At 42.4% G+C, this 19,520-nt stretch overlaps 1 protein-coding gene across 1 annotated transcript in view; it reads right to left on the bottom strand.

Annotated features, from left to right (window-relative positions):
- Nucleotides 1–4,248: 4,248 nt before the first annotated feature.
- The window catches only part of LOC147891841 (S-adenosylmethionine carrier 1, chloroplastic/mitochondrial-like), a 36,336-nt gene continuing 21,064 nt past the window's right edge, over nt 4,249–19,520 (bottom strand). The window contains exons 4-12 of the mRNA XM_087388128.1: nt 19,007–19,083; nt 6,560–6,650; nt 5,870–5,923; nt 5,639–5,734; nt 5,348–5,437; nt 5,132–5,183; nt 4,917–4,978; nt 4,739–4,819; nt 4,249–4,575 (exon numbers count right to left, since the gene is read on the bottom strand). Of these exons, the coding sequence (XP_087244254.1) occupies nt 4,441–4,575; nt 4,739–4,819; nt 4,917–4,978; nt 5,132–5,183; nt 5,348–5,437; nt 5,639–5,734; nt 5,870–5,923; nt 6,560–6,650; nt 19,007–19,083 (738 nt within the window). The 3' untranslated portion in view covers nt 4,249–4,440. The remainder of the gene's footprint in view (nt 4,576–4,738; nt 4,820–4,916; nt 4,979–5,131; nt 5,184–5,347; nt 5,438–5,638; nt 5,735–5,869; nt 5,924–6,559; nt 6,651–19,006; nt 19,084–19,520) is intronic.

The raw sequence follows: 19,520 nt of genomic DNA, 5'->3' as shown, positions 1-19,520 counted from the left end.
TCTATCAGCTCTTTCCTTCTCGCCACCTGTTTCTTAAAGACACGGCCTACCTTAGGCATGTTTCTTGCTCCATCACTACCTTGTTTAGCCTGTTGCAATTCTGCTGGATTTGCCTCCTTGGGAACCACCTTATGGCCACAATTAGGCCCATCATTTTTCCTTGCACTACTGTTCACATTTGCTCCAAATCGATTCTTGTGCGTAGCCCTTTCCTCAAGGTACTTTTGAAGTGCAAGTCATCACATCTGCTAGCCATCGATTACTCTTATTGATCCTTATTAGTTTTGATTCCTTCTCTTTCCTTGGTCACAAGGTGTTGAACATGCCACCATTGCTCAACTCAAGCCACATTGTCATTGTCCTCACACTAAGGTGTATTCTCAGCATTGTTTTCAATGGAGTTGTGTGGTCATCTATTGCAAAATTGTTGCCATTCTCACCTCGATTTTGTTGTTGATTTATAGTCATCTAACTTTATACTTTCTCGATGATATCTTGGTACAGATTTGCTCTGGTTCTTTGCTCTTTTCAAGGTCTTGCACTGAAATCTTTAAGTGAAAGTAGACATTTGCACTTAGCTTTTGTGTAGTCACTCCATTCAGTCATAGATTTGGGGATATTTTGCATTGTGGTACAAATACACCGGCAAGAAGTGATGTTTTTAGTATGCATGCAACTAAGGACAAGTAATACGGGACTAATTACACACTTTGTTCCTATATGATGCACCATCGGCTTGTTAATAAAGGTGCTTGGAGTGTAGTAAAAATAGAGATGAGAATAGGTGAGTTTCTCCCCCCACTATTAGTATTACCACTACTACCTTTGGAGGTGGAGCTATTGCCTTTGGATTTCTCCTATTTTGACGTGAGGATCACTTGCAGGTTGTCTTGCCACACCACGTACTCTAGAGCAAGATAGAGGGATGGACATGATGCCAATGCATATGTTTTGATAGCATTGTTCATGAGAGGGACCATCATACCTCATATATGCTCTTGCAAAACTTCGAAGGAGGATTGGCTACACTTGCCAGAATCTCTCCAATGCACAATGAATAGTGCATTTCCTTTCGTAGAAGAAATTTGGAGAATCTAACAGTGTATTAGGGAGATAAAGTTTATGAATTCCTAAGTAAGGCGAAGAACCTAAAGGAATAATTGGCTAGTGTGGATGACTTTGTAACAGCTAATACTTCTTTGGTGCCCCCATGATTCTTAATGCTATACCAGATTCGTATCAAGGTTTTGCCATGACAACATGGACGTTCATGGCTACGAGCCAAAATGCATTCACTTTTGATGAGCTTGTCAATCTACTCCTACAAGAGGAGCAATCAAGAGAGGACTGTAGTGGATTGTTGGCAGCATTGTTGGCAGCAAATGAGGCCTTTGCGTAGGCCACAAGGGAAAAGGAAAACCCCATGGGCGTAATAGAAGCAATTTAGATGGCACCATGACTTCTAGCAAGGATGTTGAGAAGGGGGATTACAACAAGACAATGGGAAAATTCAACTATTGCAAGAAGCCAAGACATATGCATAAGTGTAAGAAGAGGATTGAGAAAAAGGACAAAAATAATGTTGGCATGTGGGTAATTGACACTATTGCATCTAGTGGAGACAAAAAAGAGTTCCCAATTATGGAGAGGCACATGATGCAGATTGGAAATTTACATTGCAACGTATTTGTGATCCTTCTTTGCATGATTCTTGCCTTTTAGTATCAAATGTAGATTATTGGTATTTTGATAGTGGTGCTAGTAAGCACATTACCTCACAACAGAGTATGTTTACCTCTCTTGGGAATGCATCTCATGAAGGTACAATTATATGTGCAAACTCCTCCCCATATCCAATGAAAGGAGTTGGAAAAATGTTGCTCACCATAGCTAATGGTAGGACACTTGATTGCTGTTTGGAATCAAGGAGAACCTCATCTCAATTTTAGCCATTGCTAGGGTTAGCCTAGTTGTTGAGTTTGTTCATGATAGATGCACGGCTCACAACATTAGTGATGCTAATATCATAGATACATTGTTGCATGGCTTATATACGATGGATCAATATGGCATGATGCTTGCATAGTTGCTACCACATGGTATGGCAAATGCAAAGCTATGGCATGCCCGCTTTGGCCATTCCAATTTCAGTAGTTTGTTGTGTTAAGGCAAGATAAGATAAGATGCCAAGGATTGAAACCCTCATTGTTGTTGTGTATGTGAGGGGCGTATTTTGGATAAAATACATTAGAAATATTTTCCTAAAGATGGATCAACATGGGCAGATAAAAAATTGCAACCCAGTACGGACATCTATTAGGGGATACCTCTATTTTGTCACTTTTATTAACAATTACTTTAGATTCACATTGGGTATATCCAACAAAAGGAAAATCAAAGATTTTCATTAACTTTTGACATTTTAACTTGATAATTGAAAATCTATAGCCTGCAAGGTTGGTACTCTTTGTACAAATTGAGGGAGGAGAAAGGGGGACCGGGGGGTATGGTATGGGAAGTATATGTCAAGGAGTTTTATGTATATATACATGGCAAACGAAGGCATTATTCATCAATATATTGTGCCATACACACCTTAGCAGCATGTGTGGCTGAGAGGAAAAATGGATCTCTCATGGAGATGGCAAGATGCATGTTGAACCCTGGGCAAGGTTTTCCCAACTAGTTTTAGTTGGAGGCCGCCATGTGTGCAACATATGTGCTAAACAGATGCCCCACAAAAGCCTTACGAGTAATAACCCCGCATGAAAGCTTGGTAGCAAGAAGCCCTCAGTGGCACACTTCTGAGTCTTTGGATGCTTGGCATATCCACTTGTGCCAAAGCAACATAGAACCAAGCTGATGACAAAGCTGTAAAAACGGTTTTGCGTGATGCAATTCAAAAAGAAAAGGGTACAGACTCCATACGGCCGCCAATTGGATTATAGTTAGTAGAGAGGTATTTGTGAAGAACTCAATTCAACCTTGCTGTCATGCACAAAACAAGTAGTTTATCTACAAGAGTGTTTAATTCCTTGACACCCTTATAATTTGGAGGCATCAATTGGCCAAAAGGACTCACGTACAAGAATGCCTTTAAACATAGTAGGGCTAGGAAGAAGAACTAGTAGAGCTAGAAAAATAGTGCATCATCAAGGATGCTCGTATCTGTTTGAAAAAATAGTGCTAGAAATCTTGTATCTTAAAGCACCATCTCTACTAGTTGCCTTTAAAAATGCATCCTTTCCATGTTATGAACCTCCAATATCCATAGAAATTCAAAATTACTTAATACACGATTGAGTTGGCATATTGCCATCAAGAGAACGGAAAGTTACAAAGTATCAATTTCGTTCCATCTCAAAAAACAAGCGATTTTCATATTTTTTCCACAAAGTAACAACTTTTCAAAGGAGAAAATGATGTTACTTTGGGGGCTGTGCAGTGTCTCAGCATTCCAAGGGCATTCTTTCCAATATGGTACAATTCACTAAGAAGAAACTGAAAAACTTCCAAGTAAACCTTAGCAGATGCTTATGTAGAGATGCTGACATGAGTCAAAGCAAGCAGACCTGACCTTCATGAACAATCAGACAGATGTGCAAACAACTAAGCTCACCGTTGTGAGGGAACTGCTTCACTTGATTTGAGAAAATTTCTTTTCAAAGAGCATCCCAGCTGAAGTCACTCAAATCCAGCCTTGGCTTTATTACAGATAATGCTCATTTATATACCTAGATGAATCCAAGAACATTCCCAAACTCATCCTCTAAAAACACAACATAGTGCAGTTTCAATCTCACGAGAGTCACTCATAAGATTGAAAACCATAAACTCCATCACGCATAGTAGGGACTAGCTACTATGACATCCCCACTGACGTCATCAACGCCCAACAATGGGTGTAGACCATAGTATAAAAGTATGCTCTCACACATACAAATCCACACACCGACACATACTTGAGCATCCATTTATACAAAGTCTTCGTACTGAGTTTCTGTCGGCGCTCCGGAGGTGAAGGGCAAACTCAGCCATGACGAAGGCTAGCACTAAAGGAGAAGGCTAATCAAAAAGTAGTCCAAATCTCTTCATTCAAGCTACAACTGCTTGTGAAGTCTAAACGATTTCATTTTAGTCTCTCCCAAACGAGCAGCTAAATCTAAATCTAGCTGATAGGGCAACGCACCATTTAAGATAGAAAGAATTATCGCAATATCAGCAGGCCGCAACTTGGACGAAAACTTCACCAGGTGAAATTTGCATGTCCGCTAAAACGGCATGTAAAGAATTGGATGAAATACAACATTTGTATACAAGCCAATAGGCTTTGAAACAGGGTTGAAAGAATGAAAGATGCTCAAGCTCAATGTGCAATATTCACGTGCATGTGTTTGAATATTCCAGAATTCATTTGAGCAGCATGTAGCGTGTGGCCTTTCAACTAGAATCCCTCAAACTTTTCTCCCGTCCCTCATATAAAGCTTGTGAGCGCAAAAGTTGCTTTGTCCGTTCCAGGACACCGAAAAATATAGACCCACCAATTCCAATCCACAGCACTCTTGGACCGATGCCCTGCATAATTGATCCTTACATTTTAGATTGCTCACCTTAGTCATGATATCTTGACAATTCAAAGAAGTCTTGGAACAGTATGATGTCAGCAGAGCAACCTTGGAACTGCTATAGTGAGAAACAATGGCAAGCTTTTAGACCAATTAAAGTATAAAAACTCTACCTTAAAAAAAGCTGAATAACCTTCTTCCTGCATAATCTTCAACACACAGTCTGACACGCCTTTGTAGTGTCCTTTCGCTCCCTGGAAGTTTGTATTCCACAAAACCCCAGATTCACGATGGAGGCTAATTTTTCAAGGGTGTCAACACATCCAACAAGTTGCCCATATATAGAATTACCTGAGTCATCAATCGTGTCTTAATTACATCCAGAGGTGTGGTCACAGCACCAGTTATTGCCCCTGTTCACAAACCTGACGATGGTTTCAATGCTGCTGACATAACACAACTCCAAACAACACACCACAGTTGCCTGTTTGCTAGAGACCATCAAGGTATTTGAACCCTTTTCTTCAACTACAATTGCAAAACACCGAATTGTGGAATTCGCCTACCAGCAAAAGCCCCGATCAGAGCATTCTCAGAATCATATAGCTCTCTCTTTGCCTTCATGGGGATCACACAATAACAACACCAGTAAATTGCTGTATGAAAGCATGCACACATGCAGAATTTGCAGCAGCCCACCACCTTCTCCAAGGTTATAGAGAACCACACAGCCATTCGTTAAACATAAAGATAACATTGAGGCTACAAGTCAGTAAACATACAGTCTTTTTGTAGCCAAGCTTCATTTGCTCATACAAGCAAAACTGTATAGCATCAAATGGTAGGTCTCGCAGAAGGAAAGCACCACCTCCCTACAACATCATTTGTGAATGGCCATCAAAATCATTTCATGGCGCCCTATAGACAGACGAAGGTCAGCTTCAAGAAAGAACCTCAGGAGAATGAAGCCTTTTAGGTGGACCTTCTTAGTGTCCCGGTAGAAGCTTCATAAGCTTGCAGAAGAACTTGCTTTCGAAAAAAGATTGTTTGAATTTAAAGCCACAACTGCGTACCGCATAGAGACCATGGATGCCCTCCTTTGCCATTATCTGACGCACAGCCCCATAAGCAGATGTGAACTGTCCTGTCTGCATTCTTTGCTTTACAACCTGCAAGGTGGTTAAGATAATATTTCAGGTTGATTCACTTCTCCAGAAAGGCATAGCAGAGACATATATGTCAAATAGAAACTGAATAGAGATTGTGAGTCGTATTTGCAGTAGTTCAGATATAGACAACATTACCTCCGTTGGCACACGAATTAGAGAAGCTGCTGCTCCACCAGCAGCCCCAGCAGTCTAAAAATCCATAATTCATACAGCCATATTAGCTTCCCTAAGCCGTAATTGAGACATATAATTTACACATGTCAAACCAGCCATTTTTCTCAATGATAACATGCTCAGCTAGGCATGACATCTCGTATGAGAATCTACAATAATAATTATATTATATTTTAAAAACCATGCGTTACACTATTTGCAGGCACAACTCTTGACATGCCTGTCAATAGCCTGGGGGTGTGTGCACTGTAAAAAACCATTGAAATCAAGCATATTTGAAACAGATAAAAGATTGCACGGCATGGCCTCAGTGGTTAACCGTTAATGTCCCAACAGGACCGCAACAAACAGAATGTTATGTACGCATGCAATCCACATGCACATGCACAAGTACATATTGATGCAAATGAGCACAGTTGTGAGATAGTGTGAATAATGGTCATCAGCAGACAAGGGCATAAATTCCAAAACAAGATTTCAAGATGGCTACATAAAAAGCAAATAGTTTGGTGTAATTGCTGGCGAAAAAAAGGGAATGATTGCAAAATTTAACAATCCTAGATTTAGGACCCTGGGCAAGATGATAAAGTAAAAGTTTTACTTTAAAAAACACCAATTATGTGTAGTGTTGAATGGCACATTCAGACTCACCAAATGTGCAATTGAGCTCAAGTTCTCTGGAAAAATCTCCTGTAGCTTCTGCTTCACAGGTTCATATACCCCTACAAATATTGCCGAAGCCCTGTTTGCATGAAAAAACTTGTCAATACTTTGAGCTTGCAAGAGATCGTGTTGCATGTTATCAGAGAGCAGAAATTGCTCATCAAGTGTCAACAATGTCTTGTTTAGTGGCTACAGGTTCATGAAAGGTTTTATGGCATGTAGGGCAGGTTGAAACCCAGCTGTGGGTACCCAGTGACACCAGTTGCTAAGTGTCTTTCATGTAGATAATAACATCTGGGCCGAGACAAAAAATTACAAATAAAGAGAAAATATTCTATAACCATGAGTACATGCTTAATCAAGGTCCCGTGAAGTAGCTTTCGTTCCTAAGAAGGCGTTACTTCTTGATCATGAAGACTCTACACAAAAAGGCCTGGACTATTTTATGTCTTTTGGAGCTTTCTCCATCCAGCAATGGTTGGGAGAGAGGATTAGGCCACATGTAGCCTGTGGTCAAGTAAATCCGTCATTTGTCTTTAGATTTTCTAGGATACTCAATAAGGAAGCCTTGACTTTGGAGTAATGCCTAGAATGAGCTCAATAACCTGGTCCAATGGTAGTTCAACCGGTCACTGCTTTGGTACTCCTACAGAAAATAATCCAAATAGGACTAGAAGAAAGGTTGTTCACATATTCATGAGGACCTTGGTGAGGTGTCTCATCAACAAAGTTGGCTAGGAAAAGTGTGGTACAAGCTTGTCACTTGCGAAACCGATCCTACACTTTCAATCCTGAGGCAAGTGATGCTGAAGGGGCATCCTCCTAGTGTGGTTAACTCTAAGGCTGATTGTTGTGAACGACCTGCATGTGATGGCTCCAAAAGCTGAGTTTGGGCATAGTTGTAGAGCCACTATTGTCCTAAGATAACATCGTAGCCCAGTATAGACATAACGTCAAATTTCAGCTTATCCATGTATTTGTTGTATCCTAGGAGGACAACTGTTTGACATGTATATTGAACAAAACAGTTGACTGGAGTTTGATCTAATCATGATAAAACGTGAGCTTGTGTGCACACAAAGACAAGCCTCCAAAGAGCTGGCGGAGAATGTCATACAAGCAGCCACTCTGGATCATTATGGCAGATCGGGTGCCTTGGCCAGATCTGTGCAAACTTAGAACATGTGTCTCCAAGAAATTTTCTAACAAGCTCACATGTAAGGTGTTGGCTACACGAGCAACTTAAGCTTACCTTTACATCTTAAGCAGGTGGTAAACCATGTGTTTTATGTTTAAATTCTGCCTAGTTGCTTAGGGCACACAATCCAGTTATGATTTGCATGAACAAATAGTGCAAAGATCTTTTGAAGACAAAGATCCATTATTTGGACGAAGCTATAGCTATGCTTTGGAGTAATCAGGTTAGGAGTTGCCACATTGTGTCGGCTAAGAATGAAAACGATTTTTGAAAGACCGCTTATATTGTAGGTCTAGATATTGTTCTCTAAACCATGATTTGTTCGTGCAATGGGATTATACCAGCACACCTCTATGGGGTGATTTACAAATGCCACACTGGACCTGTGGTCGGTTGCTTGTCATTCCCAGGTTCTAGAGTTTTTGCTCCAGCAATCTCACTATTTCTTCCAATTTGGAGGTCTTTTTCAACTTTGGCTTCTCTTTCTTCTCTTTTACCTTCTCCTTTTTTGTTTTCTTTGCTGCCTTCTTCTTTTTGGCCTGCCATATATGGAGGCCTAAGTGAAGGCGATGGGCATTTCAAAAGCTCATTTTTTTTAGGGATTCCAGCCGCGTGGAGCCACACCTCATTCTATCTCTCTCTTCCTCCCTCTCTCTTCAAATCCTCTCTCTCTCTCTCTTTCTCCCTCTCTCCCTCTCTCTCTGTGTCTCAGCTTTCTGCCCCCTTTCCATGCTGCACATTCAATTCGTCTTCATTTTTGTTTTCTATTTAGAGGTGCTTCCGGCCGATTGTTTCTCCCCCTTTCTCTCTTTCTCTCTTCTTCTTCTTCTTCTTCTTCTTCTTCTCTCTCTCAGCTTCTAGGGCAAGCCTTTTGAATGTATTCAACTTGTTTTGTTTGTTTTTCTTTTCACCATCATCCGAATCATTGTTGAAATTGTCATTGCTTGTGGCAAATCCAGAATCCGACATGCTTTCCGAGTCGTCCGGACTGCTATCAAAATCTTCTTCAGAATCCGTGCATGTCTTCTTTTTCTTTGTTGTGCCAATTTGCATGAAATATCTTGGTTGTTTACGAAATTTTCATTCTTAAATTCTTATTGGGATCTGAGGCATCCTTTAACAAACAAGATATGCTAGCTCAATTGTGGAATCTGCTGCTGTTGATTTAGAACCACACTAAATGGGACCTTGGAAATTTTTCCATATGAAATAGCCTCCATCGTGGTTAATGGATTTGCTTTTAAGACATTCATGCATAGCATGGGATTGCCTCTCACCATCCGTAAGCACATAAATCTCAAGTACCAATGTGATGAATTGAGAAATCGAAACACACAAGGAGCCTGTTAGACAAAGGCGCCTTCTTCTAGGAAGGGGTCCGAATATGTACGCCTTGATAGTGAGACGCAGCGGACGGGATTTCATCTCAGTGTCGAAGGCCCTAGCCCTAGAGATGTATGAGAAGGTGAGCGAGACGCAAAGTGTGAATGGGACTAAGGAAGGGGGATACCCAAGTAGGGATGCTCAACATTTATGCACCTGCCTGCCAATAGCAAAGAGCACCCTTTTTGACACGACCCTAGCACTCTTGAAACCTCTGATCTGCAAGCAAGCACAAGAACACACCAAACCTGAGGAAACTGAGCAGGATGCTCACCACCCAACCATGACATCTATGGGATGCGATCCCAAATCAAGAGATGTCCCCTCTGAGCCACGAGCTGAGCTAGTCTTGTGTACCCAGTACACGTCGGATATCAATCCGTGCACATGACATACTTCCCCTCCTCTAAGAACTCACTCCTGAGTTTGCTAAAAAACCCGAGAATGTCCTCTGAAGGTTCTGTAATGCCTCCCATGTTGCATCCTCCTCAACACGATCCTTCCACTTGATCTTGTATTCCGTGATAGTTCTATTACGAATCTGTTTTTCACAAAATTCAAGAATACTCTCAGGTTCGTGTAAGGTCAAATCTATAACTTCTATTATTCCTTGAGGAGAAACAAGTTGATCATCCGCACCCAGTAACTCTTTCAGTCTACTAACATGAAATACTGGATGTACCTTAACATCAGGAGGCAATTCTAGTCTATATGCAACTGGTCCAATTCTTTTAATAACCTTAAACGGACCACAATATCTGGGGGATAGCTTCGGAACCAGACCAGTACTTAGGCTCTTGGATTCCTTGGGAATACGCAAATATACCATCGTTCCTTCAGAGAAGTCTCTAGGCGAACGATGCCTATTAGCATAAAATCTGTCCCGATCTTGGGCACCTTTAATAGACTCCTTGGCAAACTGTAGCATTTCTTGCATGTCTTGCAAGAATTTCTTTGCAGCATCATTTTGGAGTCCCTTTAATTCAACCATAACTGGTGACTTAGGTTGAAACCCGTACATAAGCATAAAAGGACTGTAACCAGTACTCGAATGCTTTGCACTGTTATAAGCAAATTCTATCATAGGGAGATAATCTTCCTCTCTTAGAAACATATGCTCAAGGCATATCTTCAACCAATTGGTTAACCTTCTTTGTACTGCCATCAGATTATGCATGATCTGAGGAACTCATACTTTCCAACTTCTCAAAAACAAGTGTCCAGAAGTTACTTGTAAACTTCGAGTCCCTGTCACTGACTATGTCAGACGGCAAACCATACAGCTTTAACAAGTGGTCCACAAACTCGTGGGCCAGCTGAACAGGTGAGATGGTTGTTCTAGTAGGTAAGAATCTATAGCCATTTTTGTCAGACGGTCCACTATGACCCAAATGGAGTCATGACCCTTGTGCGTTCTAGGCAAAATCCATGGAAATACTTTCCCATTTATTACCCGGGATTTACAATGGCTGTAATAAACCCGCACTTCTAAGGCGTTCTGCCTTAGTAACCTGACAAACCCAGCACATAGTTTTCAATAAATGCACGCATCTTAGGCCAATAAAAGGTATGCTTCACAAGAGACAGAGTCCGATGTATACCTGGATGTCCAGTACTAGGAGCATCATGACACTGCCAGACAATCTTGGATCGAAGATCCGAAACATCTAGCACACATATCTTTCCATTCCGAAACAACAAGCCATTCCTAATCATCCACTGACCTCCCGCCGCCTGTACCGTAGGTGGCACAATCCCTAAGTCCTGGTCAACCATGGAGCTCCCATCCTGGACTTTCTGCCAACAAGATTTGCAATGACTATCAGTTGTGCAAAGCCCTCTCAAGGATTGAAATAGGTATGAGGATATTTCCGTAAATGACATAACATTTACAAACTTGATGCGACTTAAAGCATCCGCCACCCTATTCAACGAACCCTTTCGATAACGTATTTCAAAATCAAAATCTTGCATTAACTCTGTCCATCTAGCCTTTCGTCCCCTCAATTCAGACCCGTCACACACCTACTTGATTGACTGATGATCGGTCAATACAAGAAACTTCGAACCATACAAGTAGTGTCTCCAAACTTTCAGAGCATACACAACTGCATAGAGTTCTTTTTCTAGTGTGGGCCAACGATATTGGGTGTCATCTAGCTTCTTACTCTCAAAAGCTACAGGTCTACCCTCTTGAAATAAAGCTGCCCCAATCGCAAAATCACTCGCATCGGCCTCTAAAACATAAGGCCGGGTAGGATCGGGTAATGCAAGAACGGGGGCTTCCTTGATAGTTATCTTCAAGGTTTCAAAAGCCTTGTTCAATGCATCATTCCAAGAGATCGGCTGAGTAGACCTGCATCCGCGACCTTTCAATATGTTTGTCAAGGGTGCCGTGATGTGTGAATAATCACACACAAACTTCCGTAGAAAAACCGTGAATCCTAAGAAAGAACGAAGTTGTTTCACAATCTGAGGGATAGGCCAATCTAAAACCTTCTGGATACGATTCAGATCAACGCTAATACCTTCAGAAGAAATCTTGTGTCCTAAGCAAATGATCTCCTTCATAAAGAAGTCACATTTACTCATCTTGGCATAGAGCTTATGCTGTCTTAGAATAACTAAGACAATCCGGAGGTGTCCTATGTGATCCTCTAGCGTTCGGCTATATACCAAGATGTCATCTAAGAACACGACAACGAATTTGCCTAGAAAATCTCGGAACAAATCGTTCATCATTTGCTAAGAACACGACAACGAATTTGCCCAGAAAATCTCGGAACAAATCGTTCATCATTTGCTGGAAGGTGGCAGGAGCATTGGTCAAACCAAAAGGTAATACGAGAAACTCATAGTGGCCATACCTAGTTCTATCTATGTGTTTAGCATAGATACGGATTTGGTGATAACCCGTATGCAAATCACTTAGTGAAATACTTCGCTCCGGCAAAACGGTCTATCAAATCATCGAAACGAGAGAGAGGGTATCGATTCTTAATTGTCACTTTATTCAATCGTTTATAATCTATACACATTCTCCACGAATTATCTTTCTTCTTTCTTAAGAGGACACGTGCTCCCCAAGGTGATTTACTTTGGCGAATATAGCCCATATTCAGATAATCTTGTAGATGCGAAGCTAACTCATCCTCCTCAAGCTCGCTCATCCTATAAGATGGAACACTAATAGATTGAGCCCCAGGTACTAAATCTATGCAATGATCTATTGCCCGTTCTGGAGGTAAACCTCCCGGCAATTGAGCAGGGAATACATCCATGAAATCATCCAACAACATTCTCAATTCACGGTATTCAAACACGCTTAAATCATTTTTATTATTAACAAAGACAAAAAATCAAGAAAGCGGAATCAAAACACACTGATGCACATCATAATGAGAAGTGGAAGAGAGAATAGTATCACACTGAATACAAAATTGGGTGTCCTTATCCAAAAAAGAAAGGGTATGCTCTTTCCATCCAATCCGAACATCATGGGTTTTAAACCACTCTATTCCGATTAACAAGTCCACATGTTCCAAGTGGATGACATAGCATGTAAGAGCAGCTATGTAGTCTTGAATACGGATAGAAAGTGCTTCAATCTTGCGATCCCAAAACTGCTTCCCAGCTGAAAGCTGCACCTCGTAGATGTGATCGCTAGGTATCGTGGGCAACCCCATCTTCTGCACAAGTTTGTAATTAACAAAGTTGTGAGAGCTACATGGGTCAAAGAGAATGTGAACTCTTTGGTCCCTAACTTCTCCATAAACTCGAAAAAGATCATGGGAATCAAATAACAAATTATTAAAAGTGCAATTACAAGAAAGTGGTCAGGTAATGACATTTACAGAAATACCTGTCATCGAAACTTGATTAGCTCCCTTAGCTTTGGTACCTGGACCCGCATGGAGCTTCGGTCCTGACGCTTGCATCAGATTCTTACGCATAGGACAATCATTCCGAGTGTGGCCCCGCTCCTCGCATATGAAGCAAAGTCCTTTCTTTAACTTCAATGTGTGGAGAAAACGGGCACGATCATTCTTCGTCTGAGTCGAATGTTTCTTGGAGGCGTTGTCTATAGACTTCGACTCCCCGGTACTAGTGGTAGACTGGAAGAACTTCCTCTTATTCTTCCCACCCGTGTCGGCAACTGTGGTTCCCTTTGCGCTAGCCATGGTATCATCATAGATGCGTGCATAAATCATGGCCTCTTGCAAAGTTGTACACTTGTTATTCTTGATCTGTAGCTTTTACAAGTCAGGCAAACCATCCACAAAGAAACCTAACAAGGACACTGGATCCATCTTTGTAGCTCTGGTCTGCAAATCCCGAAACCTCTGAAGATAAACCTCAAAAGTCAGATTCATCTTGGACATATCAAGGGCTTTGAGCTTGCCTACGATATCATAATCTTCCTCCTTCAAAAACTCTTTCCTAAAGACCCCTTCGAATTCTATCCATGTTGCAGGCTTGGGTCGGAGTTCCTTCCACCACAATAAAGCCTTTCTTGACATTAACCCTGCTGCAAGCTGTATTTTCTTGTCATCTGGGTAAGGGTGAAATTGGAAGTGTACTTGCCACTTGTGTAACCAAGTATCAACAACCTCCTTGGTACGAGACTTCTGATCTGCGGGACAAAGATGTGGAGTGATGTTTGGACCTAACACTGAGGCCATGGCATCCACATGCGTGAGCGCCTGAACAGTACTAGTCAAAAGTGTGAGTGTACTATGAATCCCTTGGAGTTGCTATGTCAACCCCGTTTAATTCATGTTAACCTGCTCAAAGTTTTCATCAAGAGCAGTGGTGAATTCACTGAAGGCTGTCTTCGTAATCAAATCATCGTAGAGACCCTGGTCATCCTCCGCATGGTAGTTCATATCCTGGTCTCCCATCGCAAACTCGAGGTCTACAGAATCAGCCATAACTGAATTGGATCTGATGAAGAAAGTAGGCTGAGAGAAGAGAAGTAACAGGTGGTCTCGAAACTGGGAGGCTGGAACAGAGAGAAAAGCTGACGAAACAGAGGGGATGAGAGAAAGAGGGCCGGCTGGATGAAAGGAGAAGAGGCTGGCGGAGGCTGTCAATCCAGGAGCCGAGCTCCTTGCTGTCCCGTACGGAGGTCTGCAGCAGGTGGAACCATAGGGGGAAATCGGGAAGGGGATGTGGAGGGGTAGAGGCTTGCGAACAAATCTGCCCGTAGGGGAGAAGCTGCTACTGCGATAAGTTCTAGAGTAGGGGAGCGATGCTTTTAGAGGGCTCAGCCTCTAAGAAAGCTCCCCCCTCCTAACTTAGAGGGGTAGTGCTTTTTTTAGCATCCAGCCCCCCCCCCCCCCCTCCTCGAATTCACGCAGCCTTGCCTACGGCCTGCTCCAACCTATGGCGCACCCCTCGACTCCCTCCTTGGCTGCGAGCTGCTCCAGCCCTTGATGCCCTCATGGTCACTGCTCAGCCTGCTGTACCTGGGTTCAACGAAGGCTCCCCCTCAGCCCATCGCTACTCTCCTACCAACACTTCTCTCCTACATCACACTCCCCTGTAATCGCTCTCTGCCCCTCCAAGTTACTCCTAACTCTCACTCTCACCTAGCACCTCAGTTCAACGTCGAATTCAATCACTCTCTGCCTTCTCCTACCTTCTTTCCCTAATCTAAAACCACTTCCCTTAACCGATGAACCAATCAAGCACTTGCAGAGTAATGAACATGAATTTCGAAATTAGGGCATACCTGGAGAAAAAATCGTCCAACATTCTCGCAACAGAAGTTCCTACCTCAGGAATTGGCTCTGATACAAACTGACACAACCCCAGCACTCCTAAAACCTCTGATCTGCAAGTAAACACAAGAACACACCAAACATGAGGAAACTGAGCAGGCTGCTCACCACCCAAAAAAAATATCTACGGGATGCGATCCCCAATCAGGAGATGTCCCCTGCGAGCCACAAGCTGAGCTACTGGCACGAACTCCCAACCAAATCCTAACCATCTTGGTGTCCCATACCACCAAGTGGCGCTATGAATCCTGGGATCTGCTGCTGGGCCTTGGGCTACGCTATGATGCAGGCGCGCGTCCGCGACTCAATCCAAGATCAAACCTAGCACCTGGGAACAAGACTTGCTCCCAATGGCTCTCTGAGAACTGAACCTCTGGGCCCCTTATATAGACTCGAGCCCCAAGCGCCAAAAATAGTGAAGACCTCTATCTAGTTCGTACCCTTGCCACTCAACCCGAGAATCAAGCCTGCCTAGCTCTAAGCCTCCCCAGGCTACCTGAGCTAGTCTTGTGTACCCAGTACACGTCGGATACCAATCTGTGCACATGACACTTTTGGAGGCAGCTGATGGAAAGCCTTCTAGATATGGATTCTTGGAGTGTTGTGGAAGACTTCAACAACCTTGAGTTTAAGAAAGACAAGCTAGGAGGGGGCTCCTTTGCTGCCATGCTTTCCTCGGAGCATGGCACGTGAAGCAATTTATCCAGAATCGAGACCCTCGACGAGAGGGTGATTTCTAGTAGCCTTAGTTTCTCTTTCGGGTAGCACCCGACATAAACATCTTTGGAATAAACTAGAGAGATTTTACATAGGCAATTAGTCCAGAAACAGGCGTTCAATAGGCATTTTGCATGGCACGATGGTGTTGGACCACTCTCCTATTGTAATACGATGGTGTTGGACCACTCTCCTATTGTAATACGTATGGAACAGCTATGGTAGAGACTCCTTAGAAATAAATGAGGACTCCAAATGTACTACTCCATGACGAGGAGGTCCAGCAAACCATGGTCCATTGCACAAAATTGGCGTATGAAGGCTCCATTCTGTAGGATGGTTACGCCATTTGGGTGACTAATGCCATTTACCAAAGAAACATCGAGCTCCAATCGCTTGCGCTACAGTACAAGCAAGCCCTTTAGGCGAGAGAGGGTGCTAGGTTAGACTTGCATGTAATGGGGATCCTACACGTGCAGTACTCCTATCACTCCTCCATAACGAGATGGCACAATAGGAGACATGATGACACGATATTCTTTCATAGCACGGGCCCCATGCCAACAAGGTCTCAACTGCAAAGGTGAGAGACGAGGGAAGCCAGATACCCTCGAACCCACAAGATATCTTAAAGATGATGACCTCTTTTCCCTGGAATCTCTTTCAAGCAAAGGTGGACACCTCAAAGGTGCTGCCAGCTCAGGCAAAGGTCTAGGCCCACGCCCCCTCGATGGTCACCCTAGACATCATGGCACACTGAGAGTTTCCCTTCATAGATGAGGAGCTCTTGGAAGCCCTCAAGGCTCTCATTGTGCAAAAATGCCCAAGGGAGGACGGTTTGCCCCGAACGTTCATTCCGAACGTTCATTCGATGCTCCTTGATACTCCTATACTCAACTTTATAGGAGATCTTCAGCTCATGGTTGCTCGCTCAAATGCTAACCCGAGGCTGGATATACCTAATAACAAAAGGGGAGGACTTAACTGACATCCACTGTGGTGCTCGATCACCCTTTGGGACATAGCCTACAAGATCTTAGCCAAGGTCTTGAGCTTGAGGTTGTATCCACATATCCTCAACCTCATCCACGATAACCAAACTAGTTTTGTTCAGGAGAGAAGCATCTTGGACAACATGTTCACTTTTTGGAGACAATCAGAGGAGACCCTACCTCTTGCTATCCTCCTACTGGATTTCAAGAAAGCGTACAATAGCTGGATTGGGCTTTCTTGCAGGGCACCATGCAGTGGTTAGGCTTCTCCAATCAATGGTCAGGGAGATTGGACTTCTTCAACCAATTGGCACGAGGGACTTCTGCCCTTTACGCACGCAATGAAATTAGCTCTCATAGGGGGACACACAGGGGAGGCTTTCTTACTCTCCCGTTCAGTGTGACATGGTTGCTGTCTAGACCCCTTCTTGTTTATTTTCATGGCAAAGGCAATATGGTACTTCCTCTTCTCTCAAGTGGCTCCCCTGATGGGCATTGATGATAATAGAGAAAAAAAGAATGCAAAGGCTATGGAGGATGAAAGAGGAACATGGTTTGAGTGTGAGACTAGGAAGTAGCAAACAAAAACATCATCTATTCATGAAAAAAGGCCTCTTGAATCTCTCAATCATGCCATGTGCTATGACATCACCTACTTCTAAATCATTGCTTACATAACTTGGAAACACACCCCTTAATCATATGGATGGCTAGGAACATTTCGTGATCAATATCCTAACAACACCTCTCAAGTTCCACACTATGGGAATGAACGTGCTCTGTCACCTCCTAGTACAAAAACAAAACGAAGTGAAGGCCCACACTCTGGGTTAGCCCTTGGTGAGGGACCATTGTCCCTAGTGGCTTAGAAAGCCTAGTCTTGATCTGCAACAAGCTTAGCCTCATGAGAAACAACTTCCTCTACTCCTCTCCTCCTCCTCTATGAGAGCTTCGATCTTATTCTTTAGGAAGCATTGTTCTTCTATGTGACTGTTCTTGCCACAAAACCCACAAGTATTTTGTAGCTCTTCTTGTTGATGTAGCCCTTCTTGTTGGGTTGTTTGAGTAATATATATCTAGATGAGTCCACGAACATGTCCAAACTCATCCTCTAAAAACACAACATAGTGCAGTTTCAATCTCATGATAGTCGCTCATAAGGTTGAAAACCATAAACTCCATCACGCATAGCAAGGACTAGCTACTATGACATCCCCACTGACGTCATCAACGCCCAACAGTGGGGGTAGACCATACTATAAACATATGCTCTCACGCATACAAATCCACACATACTTGAATACAAAGCCTTCATACTGAGTTTCTGTCGGCACTCCGGAGGTGAAGTGCACACTCAGCCATGACGAAGGCTAGCACTAAAGGAGAAGGCTAATCAAAAGGTAGTCCAAAAGGCTACAACTGCTTGTGAAGACTAAACAATTTCATTTTAGTCTCTCCCAGACGAGCATCTAAATCTAGCCAAGGTTCAATTGCTTTCTCTTAAACTCTTCAAGTAAAGATGCTTCCACACCTTCTAGCTTTGGATTTGGCAAATTTTGCAAGTGGACACAAGATCAGCATATTCTTCAATTGGCATACTTTTTTAAAGCACTACTATAGCAGCTTCCTCATCAACTGATGCATCTATTCTTGCTAGTTGAACCATAAGACTCTTCACATAAGAGGGGCCAGCAGCAAGATCCAGGAGATCGAGGAGGCCATCGTGGACATGGCCATTGATCATTAACTGACCTTGTGGAGTCTATTTTACAAGTCGTAACTGACATAGCGACACATTTTTCTTATCTCCCTTGATTGAAAAAAAATCTGTTTCGTATGAATGTTGCCAGAGTTATCCCCAAAAACAAAAGCAAAAATATGTAAAAATGAATGCTTATTCAGGTAGCGATTGCTTGGCAAAACGTGCGACATAGTTGCCATCTCATAGCTTATAAAATCATATGCAATATAATATTAAAGGATGTGGAAGAAGACATATATAAGGTGATATTATTCAGCCTCTCAACTTCTCTTCAATAAGCATTGAGAAATACCCTATCATATCCATGAAATTTAAATATACCTTTGTAAGACTAGAATAAGTCCAATCATACAAATTTAGTTTTTTTGTTGTTCTAAAGACCAAAGATCTACACAGAAAATAAAAGAGAAAATGAAAGAGAAGAAAAAAGAGGTAAACAAAAATTTTTATGAAAAACAAAAGGAAGACATACTTAGCAAGCAAAGCAACACTTATGTCGTCATCAGTGCCCAAGCATAAGCAGCTATATCCATGAAATTATTTTTTAGTGGTACAAATATGTTTTTCTATTTGAGAGGGATGAAATTAAAAATCACTCACGGTAGTACGCCAGCAAGATTGCCTGCTAGACCTGAATATAATCCTTTAAAGGTTATCTTTCCACCTGCTCGTGCTGCCTATAAGACCAACAATTCGGCAACACATTTATGTCAGTAAATCAAACTAAGTACAACATGACAAAGTAGCATTAACAAAGCAACTCTTCAACAGCAAAAATAATAATCATAAGGCAAAATAAGAGCTCCAACTAACTGGCCTTGTGCATCCCAGTATCCCAAATATTGTTCCAAAGCTATTTGAACTCCTCATAGAATGCTAGATCTGATATGAGCCATCAAGCTCAATCCTATGGACAACCAAGCCTTTCGGCAGTTGATTCTCACATATTTAAACCAATCGCTCTTGCCCGTTACTGCTCCAATCCTCAAGCATAGGGGCTGAGAGAACATCAGTATCTCACATAATTGTACCACTACTCTCTCTCTCTCTCTCTCTCTCTCTCTCACACACACAAGCAAACAGTAAACCAGGGGGTGTCAAAGAACTTCAAAGA

Source organism: Dipteris shenzhenensis, chromosome 17 (assembly GCF_047967505.1).
Source record: "Dipteris shenzhenensis isolate YYH24624 ecotype China chromosome 17, Dip_SZ_1.0, whole genome shotgun sequence".
NCBI classification, from domain to species: Eukaryota; Viridiplantae; Streptophyta; class Polypodiopsida; order Gleicheniales; family Dipteridaceae; genus Dipteris; species Dipteris shenzhenensis.
Note: the sequence above shows the minus strand (reverse complement) of the source record. Positions and strands in the feature narration are given on the sequence as shown.